We start from the raw sequence: 17,953 nt of genomic DNA, 5'->3' as shown, positions 1-17,953 counted from the left end.
TTAATTTATTTTTATTTAATTAATTAATTAATTTTATTTATTTATTAATTTTTTAAAATTTATTTATTAATATATTTTTTTTTAACTTGACTGTCCCCTATTGCCTCTCATTTCTTAACTACTTTGAGGTAAGATTTTATGCTTAGGTCCGTCAACAGTATACTTTCAATTCAAAAGACAGTTATCTTCTATCTATAGAAAATCCTTGTTCAGTTGAGTAAAAAGGTATCCTTTTAGATTTTCCCACCAAGTCATATCAAAAAGGATCCAAAGGTCATAGCAGCATGTAGTCTTGTTGAAGCATGGTGCACAGTGTTGCCAAGATACTAACACCACTGTCCCATGACTGCGTCTTGCTCACTATTCAGCTTAAGGGAGCACCATTAAACCTCTGCATTATTAACAAAATATGTATAAATGAAAAACTGAAGTAATCTTCCAACTTAACTGTACATAGCAGGAGTGTACCTCCACAAAAACATTTACTCAAAAATGCAATATAACCTTCTCTAATGTACAGACTATGCATTATCAGCATCAACATGATTTGAACCTAACATATCTACACGATAATGCATGGATTCCATTATCGTTTTTTCTTTATTACATCCTACAGGGTAGCATATGTTCCCTGACACTAGTAATAATAGACATCCTAAGTGTGGGTGACAAAGGAAAAGATCTGTGATGGTGCTTGAGGGTTGGGGACATAAATGGCCCAGGAACCCACACCCTGCCCCTCATGGTCCACACAGTCTCAGCCAACTGCTTTGTAGATTTGCTTTTCTCTCATAATGCATGCTTTAATATTTTGGCGAGAGATAAGTTCACCAGCGAAAATTCAGAGATTGAATAACATACCCGTGAGTACTCAGTGAACTATTTGTCAGTATTTTTGTGATTCAAAATCAGAAATTTTATTGGTCAAGTATCTTCTATTGCTTGTAGTCATTCTTAGTCATGGGTACAGATATATTGGTATTTGCCAGTGGCCTAAGTCATGTAAAAAGAGCCAAGTTCAAACAAAGGTGAATAATTGGTGTTCCCCATTTATCTTTAACTATACTTGTGATTGGTAGGGCAAGTGTAGTCACAGTTAAGCCAAACTTAGCCTAGCCTCAAGTTCCTGATACCCTCCCTGAGTGACTGATATAAGAATCCTTCCTAGAGTGACTTCTTACTTCTCCAGCATGTGAGGAGCCATGAGCAACCTTGCCCATTGTTTGACCCTTGAATGAGTCTTACCATACATCATCACTTCCCTTAGGGACATTTACCTTCTTTACCACTCCCCTTCTAGTTGGAAAGTCATGTTAAATACAATGAAGGAGGTTATGACATTCTAGCATATTACTTCATCATGCTATATTATATATATATATATATATATATATATATATATATATATATATATATATATATATATATATATATATATATATATATATATATATATATATATATTGCTCTGATCCTCAAGCAATGTCATAAAAGTCATAAATGCTTTGCACAATATAGTCATCTAACTATCTACATACCAGGCTAGCATCCACTTCAAAAAGGTGTAGCCAAGACTAGGTGTCTAGTCTGGGTTTAGAGAGAATTGAGTTGCCCTTCTCCCTCTACATTTCATCATCATAGGAACAGATATAGTGCAGGGGAGGTGGTTCTCCCTCCCATTACTTTGTCTCTCTTAGTAATTTTTCATAACACATAGGAAATAGATAGATACTGTGTTAATTCTTACTTGTGATTGCACCATTTTGGAAACAAAGATTATTGTAACTGATTACAATACTTCATAATTAATTTTATAGATTTGTTCATGAACATCTGCCCTATCTTTTCATGGTGATCTTTATTTCACCTGTGGCCCTTATCCATGAATTATAAGATTATAGTAAGAAAGGCAGTGGCCTTAAAAATAAAGAAAATTATTTCCAAGCAAGAGGGTGGGAAGAGTTTAACAGATAAAAATATTAAACATTGCAAGGTCCAACCTTTGTCTTAGTCTTTTCCTGCCAACTCAAAATTTTTACAAGTGAATTTTGAACTCTAGACTTTATATAATTGCAGTTCCACATTTTCTTTTAACATTACAAGTACAGTGTTGTTCTGTTTGTTGAGCAAAAATATTGTCCTATTTTTTTATATTTAAAGTATAAGCCCTAAGTGTGATGAACTATCTAGTTTGAGGGCTCCTCTCGACAATGAAAGAAGGTAATGAAGCTAAAGCACAAGGTAAATTGTGTGATAAGTTCCCAACAGTAATCTAATGACTAATCATTAGTAGTTTATGAGAATTATAGTGCAGTGTACAGTTCAGCTGATGATTGTTACTTGATTAGTTACTATTTCTGATGGGGTTGGTGGTCTGTGCATAGAATGTGAATGTTTGGAGTGATGGCACAAAAAAATTCTTTTTGCTGCTGCTTTTGTGCCATGAGAAAAAGAAAAGTGAATGTAATTGGCAAATGGAAAAATCACATTGGATGAATCTTCTTCCTGACTATAAATTCATTCTTAGATAACTTTGAATACAATGGTGAAATGAGAATGCAGATAGGATATATATATATATATATATATATATATATATATATATATATATATATATATATATATATATATATATATATATATATATATATATATATATATATTACACCATTGTATTAAGAATGGTTTAAGTATGAGTTTGTACATTCAGAAACAAAATTTTTATTTTATAAGTTTTTGAGTTTCTTAATTATCCAGTAAATTGAAAACAAGCAGTGTTGAAGGAACCCAGCTACTACTAAACATTCTTTTATAACTTATTTGTAACTTGCATACTCATATTGTGAGTTAATGTGAGGGACAGCTGCTCCACTTAAATGTTATTTTGTTATGAATACACCTGAGCCAGACATCTCTTAGTGCCAACATCATTATTTACCAAAAAGGAAATTAAGTAAAATAACATTTTATCAGCACATAGGTTTTGAATATCTTGAGATGGAACCATAAGATTTTCAAGTTTTACTGTTGAAGATATTCCTTGACGTGGTAGGCAATCCATTCCCCCAAAAAACATTTTTAATGAGTGGACTTGATCACTATATCTTTCATGTTCATTTTCCATGTCTCGTCATCATATTCAGTTAAACACACCTGTTCTTATACACTGCAGTAGACACATTGACAAAAGACTTGATATTATCTGCATCCCAACACCTACCTCTTTTTTGGCAACATTTATCACTCACATTGCCATGGCTCCCCATAACTCAAACATTATTTTGGATTTATTATTCCCTCTGCTGATTTTATCTTATTTTCTTTCAATGATGAAGTGACTCCAATACTTCCATTGTATTCAGTTAAGTGAATAATAAATCCCTCAGCTGGTTGTTAAGAAATTATCACTTATTCTTCCCTTTCCTTTGGTCATGGATATAATTCATAGGTTTCCTTTTGTCCCTTCCTGTTATGGGTGCAAAGGTTTTCTTCTCTTCTGTCATTAGTTCAAGGTGTCCTCCTTCCCTCCTGTCATCAGTTCAAGGTGTCCTCATCTTCCATTATTGAGTACAAGGTGTCCTCCCTGTTAAGATTACAAGGCATCTTATCCTCCTGTCACAAGTACAAGGTGTCCATCTTTCCCCTGCCATGAGTGCAAGTCCACTTCTTTCTGTTGAGTCAAAAGTACAAGTTCATGACCACTGTTTTGTTCTGAAGTGCAGGATGTAGGTACTCCCTTCCAATGACAATTGTAAAGTTTCTTCCTTTCCAGTCATGAGTATAAGGTTTCCCCCTTCCTTCAGTCTTGAGTGTAAGGTTTATTCCTGTCAACCAGTTCCTAAGAACATACTCCTTCCTTCTCTTCAGTTGTGTATAAGGTTTCCTCTTTCCTTCAGTCATGAATGCATGGTTATGTATCACCATTATCAAAACGGCAACTTATGTCTCTGGTTTTTCTTTCACATCTCTCACCTGAATGTATGCCTCTTTATTTTTTATTTTTATTTTTATTTATTTTTTTCCATCAAGGGTGCCACATTCTTAGAGTTCTCACTTTCTGAAAGTGCCTCACTATACCTTACTCCTTGTGAACCTCAGCTCCTATGCACTGTGTGTAACACCCTCTGATTCTTGTCTGTTTCAGTTCACTAACTCCCACTTGGCTCTGAAAGGCTCGTCTGGTGTACCTTATCTCGCTCGAGGTAGGGGCCTCCCCGTAACACTTGTCTTGCCCCCTGTCTCCTTACTGTTTCAGCCCACCTCCTGTCCTCTGACTAACACGGATTATATTGAATCTTTTTTTTTTTTGCTCCTTGATGTGTTGGCTGCTTTTGTGATGAGTGGGTGGGTTGTTATTGTCCTCATCACATTATATTGATTAGTCTTCTGTCACTGTTAATTTTCATTTAAATTACCTGCAGTAAATAATGTAGGTAATAAATATATATATATATATATATATATATATATATATATATATATATATATATATATATATATATATATATATATATATATATATATATATATATATATATATATATATATATATATATATATATATATATATATCACACATGCACACACACCACACCAACAATTTACCAGCTCCCTTGGTTCCAAAATTTTACCAGATTATCTGTTTTGCCAGACTACTTGTCTTGTAATAGTAATTAATTAAGAGACTTCTAGACTAGTATTCATCAAATATTTCAAGTCTTTGTGGGCATGCACAAATGTACAAGGAATTGTATGACACATTCTTAATGTAAACCTTTGCTGGAATCATTATGCAAGTTTTCACATCTCATGTACAAAATTGTGGGGCGGTGAGGCATAACACATGGGCTTGAGTATTCTCTCAAGTGCTTCCAGTGAAGATGACTGATCAAACAACACTTCTGCATTGGTCAGCACAGAAATTTTTTCTTTAGAAGAGACGTTTTTGTTGAGTACAATGATGGAGTTCAATGATACCAAGTTTTGAGGTACAGAGTGGATTGTGTTGGCCTCCATTACTGATGTCTATGTTTAGTTCAGTTCAGTAGATGCTTTTGCTTTTGAAATGCTAGCTCCTAAGGCATTTCTTCACTGTTGCAAGGTTTTATCTTTCTCTTTTGTATAATCCACATTTTATACAATATTTTCTTGTGGTGTTGTGATAATTTTTGTCATGGAGTTGGGGGAAAGGAAGAGTTCAGTAGCAAAATTTGTGTTTGTTGTTAACGCTCTTCTTTAATTAAAAATTTTGACTTTTATAATGACCAGAGTTGTCAACTTGAATTTTAAGATGGCACTAAAAGAAATTTCAAAAGTCCTAAATCACTTAAATTTTCATGCCAAGCTTGATGTTGAAGCACCCTAGATGCAGAATAACTCCACAATTTTTCAACCTAAAATGCTATGAAGAGCAGTAAATTGGCAACTCTGATAATAAGGATTCACTTGTGTGGATCATTGTTCTTTCATTTTTTTTTCTTTTTTTATCATCTGTGTACTGTAACTTTTGTCTCCAACATTTTCATTACCAAATAAATATCTGAATAAGAAATCATGAGGTTCACAGTAGAATAGTATATTCTTCCCCTCAAATATTCAAAATTAAAGAATTCTCACATATCACCTCAAACAAATATGAAAGATGTTTTTTACTTTGTGAATTTTTATTTACAGTATTGTAATTATTTGTAATAAATGTATAGCATAATGTCATTTGATGAGATATTGGCATGCTACTGCCAATATTTCTATCTTAGCCAATAAACTAATTTAGCAGTTGTGGAAAACAGTGGTAGAGCAGTCAGTACACAGATATGGGAGAGTCAGGATCTTGAATTGAAGCAGCAGATGCCAGCTGCTTTTCTGTGATTGCCAAGTGGCTGAAGATCATCTACATAGGGCTGTCATTTCTGCTTTTGATATCAAGTGTGCTAGGAGGAACTGAGGGACAGCATGAGCCACCATAGGCATCACTTAAAAAATCACACCAGCATCACCATGAATAGGGATCCTCCAGATCTTAAGCATTAATTTTGGTGGCTGGCCATCATAACCTCCAGAAACAAAATAAAGTACATGCATCAAAGGTTCTAGATTTTTTTTTTTCAGGATAAAGGATGTACCAGACCAGTTGCTGGTAAATTGGTGGCACACACACACACACACACACTTACACAGATAAATAAGGTTTTGGAGACAGGACAAAATGAGCTTTGGCTCATGCCCTGTACAATACAACTAGGTAAATACAACCAGGTAAACACACATACACAAACACACACACACTGCTCACCAAAAGTTTTTGCCATGTGACATCCTCACATATGCAGCTGCATTAAACATAATTTAGAATAACACTAATGCAATTTCTTATTTTCAGTAGTTTGTATGTATACCATCCATGATTTCTCTTCATTTCACTCAAGTTCTTTAGCAGTGATAGACCAAGGTTTTGAGGTGTTCAAGAAGTATCTGTACTCAAAACTTCATGATTGTCATCTCAGTCTTCAGAATGTAGTGAGTGACCAGAGATATACAAAGTCACCACAAATTATCTTGAGACCATCATTTTTATCTTGACATCTAAGGACTATACTTTATCCATCTGTCAGGGACTGGCAAGCATGCCTCTCAGTTTCTGTGTTTCTTACACTCCAAAGGGGTTATGACAGGAAGGGTACAAACATCTTTGGTTTCCAGGTTCTGTTTTACAACAGCCACTGGTTCTCTATTGGGTTAATATTCTTGCTGTCTGAAATGACATATGGCACTTTACTAGGTGAGTCAAGCAGGAAGGTGATAGTTGCTCTTTCTCTTTGTGACCATTTTCCCTGACAACCCTGTAATATTTTGTGATCTTATCTCATAATATATGTGGTAAACAGTTAATCAAAGATATGATCTCCAGGATCATTGCACTGAAGAATACAGGACACTAGGCTAGGATTCTAAATGTAACTGATGACGGTCATTATATAACAAACCTTGGTTAGGATGAAGCAAAGTGGAGATAACATTGATGATGTGCATAGTATTGGTGTTTAATGCAGCAGCATACATGAGAATGTCACCTAGCAAAGACTTTCAACAAGCACTGTGTGTGTGTGCACGTGTGTGTGTGTGTGTGTGTGTGTGTGTGTGTGTGTGTGTGTGTGTGTGTGTGTGTGTGGGTGTGTACACATATGTGCGTATGCATCACCTGAATATGCATTTACAGCATACAGAATTTTACTTTGGCTCATACTGGTTAATTGTATTTTTGTCAAAGATTTCTGCATTGTACATCCAGCTATCAAGTGTCCAGGCAGCAGAATATGAACCACTTGCAATCTCAGAGCATCCCTTGCTTGCAGAGGCTCAGATGTATTACAGTTTTCTTGAGTTATTTATGTTCTCATCTTTATTTCTTCACTACAAAACCTTTATTGCTGTCATCACTAGTTAAGAGTTAAGTCATCAGAATAGGTCACACTAAGCCAAGTAAAGAAGAGATAGCTTTCATCTTTGCTTTGGTTGATTCAGATCTTTCCAACAGCTTGAATGTTTGTATATATTCTCATCACTTACATCACCTCTTTCATAAAACATGCTGATTAGACCCCCCCTCCCCTCTCTCTCTCTCTCTCTCTCTCTCTCTCTCTCTCTCTCTCTCTCTCTCTCTCTCTCTCTCTCTCTCTCTCTCTCTCTCTCTCTCTCTCTCTCTCTCTCTCTCTCTCTCTCTCTCTCTCTCTCTCTCTCTCTCTCTCTCTCTCTCTCTCTCTTCCCAAAATTATGAATGGTTTCTTGGGAGCTATCTTGAAATCTTTTTGAATGCCACATTGCAGTATTTGCTCTGACACATTTTAGAGAATATCATGTTTCTTTGACTATTTCTTTGATGATTACATTTGCATTTTATTTTGCTTCAAGTTTTTGGAATAGAATCTTATCTATTGGCCAGCCTTTCTTGATTCTCCAGATCCTTCTTAAGTTTTGCAACTGCTTTTCATGCATATGAGAATTTGCATGCTTCTTCCTGCATGCTCAGATATTCTGCTATTCAAAAATGTTGCTTCAACCAAAGCTAAATGCAAGCCAACTCTTATTTTTCTTCAGCCTAACAAGATCCATTCTAATGACTTCAGCAGTGTTAACAGCTTAAAAGTTAATTGTAAAAGAAAACAAATGGAGCATGAAAAAAAGCTTCATTACATCCTGTCCTTGTGCTTGCTTTAGTTCATTGAGGCTGCCAGAGATTCCTGTTTCACTGGCAAGACATACTTTGTTGGCCAGACCTATACAGAAGGCCTCAACAAAACAGATCGTTGTAATGCTTGGTAAAAAATATCATTCATAAAGTTGTTTTATCTGAAGCTTTGGCAGTTATTTAATTTTGTAGAATACAGTATGTGTATTTGTGTCTTCATATACAGTATAAATTGAACTGATTCCGTGATAGATTTTTCTTTATATATCCACATTATTTCTTAATTTCTTCATGGAAAGTCATTTATATATCATAATTAAGAAAAAAAGTATATTTTGTTGTTATTTGAGTAATAATGGAATCATTTAAATAAACACACATCAATTGAAAATTTTGATGTTTTGATATTTAGCCATAGTCATATAGGATGTTACATATGGGTGCTCTATAATTGAACATTATACTCGTATAAAGATTTATAAGAAAAAAGATAATTAATTTGTATGGACAGGTGTCTTTCAATGTGTAGTTGTCAGATGTGAGTTGTTTTATTTTGTAGTAATGATCACTATGAGCAGTCAAAAAAAGATGAGTTGATGGTATGGCAGCAATCCTTCAATCTTAACCAGAACACTCATTAACACTCAGGTGATAAGTGGCCTACCATATCCGTGTTGGTGTGAGATCTCCAGTTGTATCCTGGAAAGCAACCCTCCCCACCTCTCCTAAACTCTTCTCCCCCAACACTACGGGATGAACTTTCCCTAAACCCATTATAAAAAGTACTGCTATTTTGGTTGTTTCATATATATATATATATATATATATATATATATATATATATATATATATATATATATATATATATATATATATATATATATATATATATATATATATATATATATATAATTTTGTGTTCAGCAGTAATACTCTCCCCAACCAAGCATTATAATTTATTCATGTTCTCTCATCACATGTAGCAGGTTATATGCACTCTTTGTCAGACCTCATGCCTCACTGCAAGACCTCATTTCCACCATGTTTGTGTTACAAGTGTTTTTATAAAGATATCATATCAATTATCAGAAGGGCAAACATGTACTTTTATTTTTAAAGTATTATCCAGATCCCATAAAAAAAAGAAAAAAACAATGACACAGTATTTTAACACCAAAATTACTTAAACAAATTGCTGTCAATAACACTAAAACTATTCTTGTTTTATGTACAGCATGGTTATCAATAGTGCAAGATCAAACAGCAACATTTATGAACTCCAGAATATTCATCCAAAAGCATAATTTATAATAGAGTATTAATGGATCTGAAGCAACATGAGTTGCAGACAGCCATGAAAGGGACTCAACGAAAAACCAAGTTACTCACGAGCAAATCAAATGTCATAACCCACATCATTAGTTCACTGACATGCTGGATCTCAGTAACACCAGCAGAAGAAGTCTTGGAATTCCTGTCCCCTGCACATTATTCCATGTAAAATTAACCTTGATATATGCATAACTGTAACTTGTGACTAATTCAATATTTTTTTTTTTTTCACTTAAAACTCCTTATGCATTTTCTAAGATAGAATTATATAATTGGCTTAGCAATTCAAATTGGCCCAAAATTAAATGTTTCCTCACTACCAAATGAATATCAACTTATTATAAATAAACATTCAGTTTAGTAGATACACACTGTCAGTTTGCTGTAAGAAAATAACTTAGTGTATATTTACTATTTTTAAGTGAGTATTAACTATGGGTATTTAATGGAAGACCTGGCAGATATTAAATAGTCTTCATGTTGTATTGTTTACAAAGTATGTATAGCAGCAGGTAGTGATAATGTTACGCTCACTGACCTTCATCTGGCTCAGTAAAAAATAAATAAATAATAAATAAATGATAAATAATGAATAATTTTTATTAAAATTAGTTTGTCTTTATAAAGTGACAGTAACTTTATACTGTAGTAATCTATAACATGTTTTTCCAATCTAAGAGAGTAGCTAAACTGTGAAGCTGTAGCAAGCAACATATTACACAACATGTGACTCATAGCCAACTATGTAGTTTCACAGGCAACAGCTGCTACTTCATAAGTTAGCTAAGTTTTAATTTTCTTTTATAGAGTTAGATTTATCTTCATGCAACATATGTTTATAATCAGCTATGATGTATTTTTGTGGTTCAAGTGATTGGTTTTGCTGCCAGACTGCAGCACTGCATAAATAGATCAACACCAAGCTGCCAGCTGTGCTGCTTCAGATGCATCACCTGACATTTGAAAATGTTGAAATTAAATACAATTTCATCTCACAAGCTTACTTCACACAAACCTTTTTTTATCTATACCATAGACTCTACAGTTTGCCTTTAGCAGTGCACAGAACATACAGAAACATTAACACCGAAATCAACACTACCTTGTCCCTGCCACAGAAAAACTGCAGCACAGGGAAAAAGCATCCATCTGAAGTGCTCCATAGATTTGTACTGTTTTCTGAGATTCTCAGTGCTTGACAGTTCAGCAATGCATGCAATGAGGAATGTCTGCAGCTCTGGAACCTGACTGCTTTGGCACTCTGGGAACAACCTAATTAGATTTCATTGATTTTGCAGTCATACCTTTCCTGTAAGAGAAAAAGTATGAAGTGAGCAGTAAGCCATTAATTGTAGCATTCTGTGCTGTGGGATGAAGTAATATGATGGAGTATTATTTTACTATTGGTATTTGTTGGTTTCTAGAAGTCTAACCTATAAACTCAGGATCCACCATTCACCAGATTTCCATGAGTCATATGTAGCAAATAGCACAATTTTGGATAGTTTTACCACATTTATCCACCAAATTCTTGCACTATTCCAGATCCTGCTGTGCATAATTATATGAATTAGAATTAATCACTTGTAACAAGTACTATAAAAAAACAATAATTCAACATATGCATCAATGTCTCTTTCAAAGATTTGCTTCAGTGTTCTTTACTGTTATAAATTACTGATGCTAAGGAAATTTATGTTCACTACTCAAGCTCAAGACTGTGCCCCATGAACTGTGCTGTCAGTACAGGATTGAGTTCTCCTGTAGTGTTGTCCTGATGTAGTTGAGGCCCATTATTTGACTGTCCTTATTGGCCTTAGAACTGCTTTTTATGTTGTACCTTGTTTCCTAAGAAATATTCTTGATGTGCTTGCCCTAGCTGTGTAAATTGATGATTGGTGATAGCTATAATAAGCTTGTCATATGTTCCAGAATATACATTTAACTTTTATTCTTTCTTGATTACAGTGACTATTTGACCTTTACTTATTTTGCAGAGAAAGCTGTAAAGTTGATACACCTTTTGTGAAGACATATGCAACTCTGGGATACTTGTAGCAGCAGGAGCACATCATAGCTGCTGTAGTGATGTAGAGGACTCCTGCCAAGTGTACTGGCCAGGCATAGGGTTGGGCAGGGATGGAAGCCTTCGTAAGTAACTTCCAAGGAACTGAGAGGCAACTGGGTATCAAGTCTTTTATTCAAAGTACGAGATGGATTGTGTCGATAGGTCTGGATCCAGCGAAGGAACATGAGGGGACATAAGTGAGGGAAGGGTGTGTCAGAACTGCGCGCCTGGCCCATCACACGTTCTCCTGAGGCTGAGTGCCCACAGCTGAGCCCTTGCAAGGCACCGCCAGGGGGACGTGTATCAGCAACAGGTGACAGAGGAAGTGTAATGGGTGCAGGGGGTTTAGGGACTGCAGTCCAATGTGATGTTGGTACCGAGGAGGAATAGCATAATGCTGCCAAGTTCCTCGTGAGGGGACTGCTAAGTGAGGCGCTTCCGACAATATTCCTCCCAGTGTTCACTTGGAAATAAAAAAATATAGAAATGGGCTCATGAAATGTAAGCCATATCTTACTGGTCATTATCATGTTCAAATGTGAAGATGAGAGAGAGAGAGCGGAAGCGGCTTGCCAACATGAGAGGATGGGTCAGGCCCCCACGAAGGTGGTCATCTGAACTGGCAAGCCTCATGCCCTCCTCCTCGGTAATGGTGATGGGCACAAGACTGGAAAAGACTGGATTGTTGACTGGTGATTGTGTGAGTCTTCTGCTGCAAGTCTGGTCGAATAAACGGAAGTTCAGGAATTTGAATTAATGTCAGTTTATTGAAGATGGGAAGGCTGATGGTCAGCAGCATTTCAGTACCTTGGGAGCTGGCACAGACAGACATTTTGGATGGTTGGCCCAGACCTGCTTGGGCCAGCACATTGGGCACAGGTCACACTGCACTCACCAATGGCCTTGGTGCAAATTAATTTATAATTAAGACAATTAACAATGAAATAAAGGTGCCAAGGAGTGTTACTAACTAATGGTGAATCGGGAAAAGAAAGTATAGAATTGAATGATACGTGCAGGCTCTGCCCAAGCTGTGTGACTTTCACATGAGTGTTTTGAAAACAAATCCTCAGTCAGTAAATGAATACATTTTAGAAAATAAACTATGATTAGTATAGCATTCTTCAGTATTAGATCAAAGTGGCACGAAAGTAAAGCTAGAAAAATCAACAATTTAATGTAATCTAGATCACCTTTGTAGACAAGTAAAAAGTTCTGTGTAAGTACATATATTTATCTCAAGTTGTTTTATCATTCTGTTCATTCCAGTTGTTTTTAAACTAGGGATGTGATTGAGATTTAGATGACCGATTGCTTGGTGTGAGAGTGTAAATAATTGTTTCATGTTGTCTCTGAATGGTATAAATGTCTGCACGGCGCTTCTTCATGTATGGATGGGGAACAGAAGCTGACAGGCATACCTCTCTCTCTCTCTCTCTCTCTCTCTCTCTCTCTCTCTCTCTCTCTCTCTCTCTCTCTCTCTCTCTCTCTCTCTCTCTCTCTCTCTCTCTCTCTCTCTCTCTCTCTCTCTCTCTCTCTCTCTCTCTCTCTCTCTCTAACTTATTTCTTGATATTTTACAAAATATATAGTGGAAAAACCTAAAGAATTTAATATAAACAGCCAGTTCTCGCTGTTTCAGTGATAACTATCATGTTGGCTCACATCACATTATCTAATTCTTCTTTTGTAACAGACTTAAATTTGTTTTATATTATGTATCTCCATTTAGCTGCTCACCAGTAATTAATTTTTTTTATCATATCACCAACTAAAACATGCAACCAAATCCAAGGGATATTTGTAGCACATCATTCAAGAAGCATCATATGCACACAGAGCATCATTGACTTTCTCCAATCCTTCAGGAGAGAAAGTACTCTCATCTGTGCTATTTCACAGTAAAAGACATAGTTGACTCACATATTGTTATAGATACATATGTATTTTGATCCATTTGTGTGTAGCACCAGAAGCATCACAGTATGCATACATTCAGAGAAGTTTGGCTGTTTCAGGCAGATAACTCATTTCCATATCATTTGCAGCCTCTGTTTGCCCAGCCAAAATATGAATGAAAGGTATGATAACATTTATTTTTACTCTCATATAATGAAGTACTTGATATTAATTATTCCATCAGCAAGACTGCAGATTTCTTTTCTAATTATTTCAGCTGCCTAGATTAGCATGGAGGTTCTGTTGCCTGTCATGGCCAGGATTCACATTTGCTTTCTTAGCTGTGGTTCTTTCTTTACTCCCCAAAATAATTTCTTGAAACAAGCTTCATTAATGTATTTGATCAGATTTGTTACTCCATTCAGCTACAAAGGTTAGCATAAAAGTTAATCTGGATACAAATTTTATAATTAACATAGTTATATCAATTGTTCATGTATGAGTTTTATATACATATATTTACCTTCATCTTGTCCTATGCCACACATATGTATAAAATATGATATAAAATATATATATTTATTGACCAAAATACTTTGTAGTTTAGTATATTTTATGTTGTATGCAAGATGTCAGGACAGCAGCCCATGTATGATAGGTTATGCAATGATTGCTCTCTTTGCTTTCCCATGTGCAACAAGTTTCACCTATAAAGAAGAGAAGTCACTCTCCATTTTCCTCTCCTGGCTTGGTTGGCCCTTCTAAGTGCCATACAACTCAGCTTTTTTTTTTTTTTTTTAACTATCAGCAACAGAAAAAAAGTAATGATAACATTAACTTGGTAAAGCCAACTGTAACAAAGTTTATCTCTATCTATATACCAGAGTGACATTCCCCACAAAGAGTGACAGCCAAGGCAAGGCGCCCTCTCACCTTTACAATGCTACCCACAAGCATTCCCTTACATGTCAACCTTTATTTCTCTATGTGGGAAAGGAACAGTCCTCTGACTACATTTCATGAGGGTCACTCATGGAGCATACTCAGGTCTTCCATCAGAGCCTAACAGCAGAACACGTTTAACTCTCTAGTAAGTTAATAATCTCTTCAACACTGATGAGGTGATGAGCTATTGAAGAGTACTTGAATATGGGTTTGGTAAAAAAAAAAATAGGTATGGGAACAACTTTATAAGTGATATTCATGGTTTTTAGCAAGTAAAGTTAGTACAACTTATAGCCAATAACTACCGCATTAGGGAAAAGCTGTTCATGCCATGCCTCAAGAACACAATCCAAAAAATGTGTCTAATGATCCATAACTTCAGGATCAGCACTAAGATTGAAGCTGAATAATATAGCCAGAAGATGGTACCACTAACAAAACTACTGGGCTATTGATCAGTGTATTTGATCATATATCTTTTAATGTTTTATAGAAGGTTTTAAATATTTCCTGTAGATAGTCACCATAAATATTGCAGTCACTTTTATTGTTGAGCAGAAATAGGCTAGAGTAGTGTCTAGTTACCCATACACTTCATCAGGACTGTCTTGAAAATTTGTTTGCCAAATTGAGGATTGAATCTGGGAACTGTGACCATCCTAGTGCATACAGTTTGATGAAGGGTTTAAAATCAATGATGACCTTTTTTCACTACCTTCATCTAGTAATTGTGAGGCAGACGAGTCACAGTTTGTTGACACAGTAATCTCAGCTTGGGAACTGGATTACCCTTGGCCACTTGTTCAGATTCTGACTCTGAATTTGAAGATACAGTGGTAGATAGCATGCCACTACGTAATTGAAAGGAACGCTCTTGTGTATGTAGCTGGTTGTCCTGTAAAGAAAAGTTTGAAAAGTCATGATTGTCAAAATTGCAGGGAGAATTTGTTTGATGTAGCTTATTAGTTAGACAGTAATAGTAAATTTTGTTTTTTGAAAGCTGAAAACAGAAGTTTGAATTGTGAGTTTGGGGGCTGTCTGTACCACATAAAATTGTGGAGGAGCACTTTGTGGAAGTGGAAGTAAGGCTCCATGGCTCCATGGAGAAAGTGCTCCTGGGAAAGACAGTCTCCCAGACTTTGTTATCATTATTAGAAAATCACAAATTTGTCCCTCCCTTGCATTTGTGTTCCAGCCACCTAACCAAAAGTATTCGTTTCATGTAGATCAAATTAAGAATTTATTACATCTTCAAGTGGAGAAATAAATAGTAGACAGGGAGAAGGAAAGGGAAAAAGAGATTGTTAATTAGATTAAATCCATAAGTTTTTAGTTTGTTTTTCACAGATATCGACAAAGCTCATTCTAAGGTTTGGCATTTTGTTTTCTTTGCATGTCATATATTTTTGCAAGACTTGTTTGCTTGTGTCCTATTGTGCTACTGCATGTACTTTGTGCAAACTGTTGTTTTTGTACACACATCTCCCTGCTCATGGTGTCTGCTGCTCCATGTGCTTTGTGCAAACTCTTGTATATTGTATATTACCATGTTTATGATGTTTGCTCCACTTGGCTGCTACAATGCATCCTAATTGTACATAGGCTTGCTTGTATATAGCTTGCTTGAAAGTGATTCTCTCTCTCTCTCTCTCTCTCTCTCTCTCTCTCTCTCTCTCTCTCTCTCTCTCTCTCTCTCTCTCTCTCTCTCTCTCTCTCTCTCTCTCTCTCTCTCTCTCTCTCTCTCTCTCTCTCTCTCTCTCTCTCTCTCTCTCTCTCTCTCTCTCTCTCTCTCTCTCTCTCTCTCTCTCTCTCTTGTTGCATGTGCTGCAGGACAAGAAGAGTGTGAATTTGTTTCTTTAAAGATCAAATACTACATATAATTCTTCAGTTTGATTGCAGTGCCATAAATGTCTCTTAATTTTTTGGGGGTTACATATTCCTTTTGTTTCCTACAAATGCCCATACAGTTTGAAGGTAAAAGACTGTGTTTGGTTTGTTTCTTTATCTGCTTGTATCTGTGTGTGTCATTGTTGATGTGTTTCTTGTTGAGTGTTGTGGCATGCTCTGCATTAACTGACGCACCTTGGTTTCTCCTGCCATGCACAAGTGTGTTGGTAGCTTGGTGCTGCCATGTGGCATGTTTTCTCATGCTGTGCATAACAGTTGCTCTTGGTATTGTTCAGTGCTACACATGCATGCTCTTAATATGCATAAGTTTGTTGGTGCTGCCCTGTGCTTTATATTCTTGATCTAAGATAATCATGACCTTTATGTAATCTTTTATATAGTATAACTAACATAGTGTGTTATCTCCTGCAATGCATCACTGTGCCTGATAGACATTAGTCAGTGTTGCCATGCTCTTTGGATGTAAAAGAGTAACATTTTTGCTAACTTTTGTCTTTTACAGAAAAGCTTTTAGGAAGCTATCATTTAATTTGTGCTTTCTTAACTATAGCAGTATATTGCAGTACTATGCTTGGCATGTTTTATATGTTGGTTATACTAATTATACTTCAAAATGTACTATGAATATGAATAAAACTTGAATATCATACCCAATTTTTTTTTTTCCTTGTGAAGGAAAAGCTGAGAACAATTCATTCTTAAAATAAGTATTATTCAGTCAGTATTGCCTTACTGAAGGTAGTAAAAATGAAATAACATTATCTAAGGATGGGTTAACAGAAAGTTTGGAAATATTATGAATACCTGAGTTATCCATTAACACCCACCTACTTTTGTGAGTGTGAGTCTGTGGTCACATACTGTACTTTTGAGTTAAGGACCATCCTATATATTTTTTTTTTTTTTTCCCCGTTTGCAGAGGAATGTAGTTTACCACACTATACATGTGTAATTCAATGATAGTTATAGCAAATGAGTGAACTACTTATTGTCTTACAGAGAGGTCAGATGAAGGTCTGCACGATGTCAGAAGCATTAAATACTGTATTAAGCCCTAGAGGGGGGAGAGAGGCCATTGCCACATCAGTGTCTGTCACAGTGAGGGTTTGGTTCCTTGAATGATACAAACGGTGGTGTGAGGGGATTTATTGGTCCTGTCATGCTGATGTCCATTGATCTAACTTGCAAGTTGAAGTTACTGCCTCACACCTGTGTTGCGGTGTTGAGGCGTTGCGAACGGTACATGGTTTGTGCGTGTGTGTGTGTCTCTCTCTCTCTCTCTCTCTCTCTCTCTCTCTCTCCTATATTTACGTGTGTGTGTGTGTGTGTGTGTGTTTACTGTAGACATTGAGTTAAGGTAAAATAGGAATGACAGGGTGGAGATCAGGAATGATGGTGGTGGTGATGGGACTGTGTAAAGAAATATATGGAGGAATGGTTGAGGCAGTGAAGGAGTTCTCGGGGAAAATATGGTATGTCTGACAAAGAAATTAGGAATAAGGTGGTTATTGTTATTTATTTATTCATTTTTAATAGTTATTTCAAAGACTTAATGACTACTTGATGAAAGGGTAACAAGTCGTTCCATTGACAGCCCGGCTTATCGCTTCTACTAACT

General features: G+C 35.9%; 1 protein-coding gene across 13 annotated transcripts in view; it reads left to right on the top strand.

Moving 5' to 3' along the window:
• The window catches only part of LOC135112688 (uncharacterized), a 167,618-nt gene extending 153,410 nt beyond the window's left edge, over positions 1 to 14,208 (top strand). For 12 of the 13 annotated variants that reach the window (XM_064027344.1, XM_064027346.1, XM_064027342.1 and 9 more), the window contains one exon: positions 11,515 to 14,208. In XM_064027344.1, the coding sequence (XP_063883414.1) occupies positions 11,515 to 11,575 (61 nt within the window). In that variant the 3' untranslated portion in view covers positions 11,576 to 14,208. Of the gene's footprint in view, positions 1 to 4,144; positions 4,203 to 11,514 lie in introns of all 13 variants that reach the window. The other variant, XM_064027347.1, reaches the window with a different exon arrangement.
• The last annotated feature ends 3,745 nt before the right edge of the window (positions 14,209 to 17,953 follow it).

This window comes from Scylla paramamosain, chromosome 24 (genome assembly GCF_035594125.1).
Source record: "Scylla paramamosain isolate STU-SP2022 chromosome 24, ASM3559412v1, whole genome shotgun sequence".
Classification (NCBI taxonomy): Eukaryota; Metazoa; Arthropoda; class Malacostraca; order Decapoda; family Portunidae; genus Scylla; species Scylla paramamosain.
Note: the sequence above shows the minus strand (reverse complement) of the source record. Positions and strands in the feature narration are given on the sequence as shown.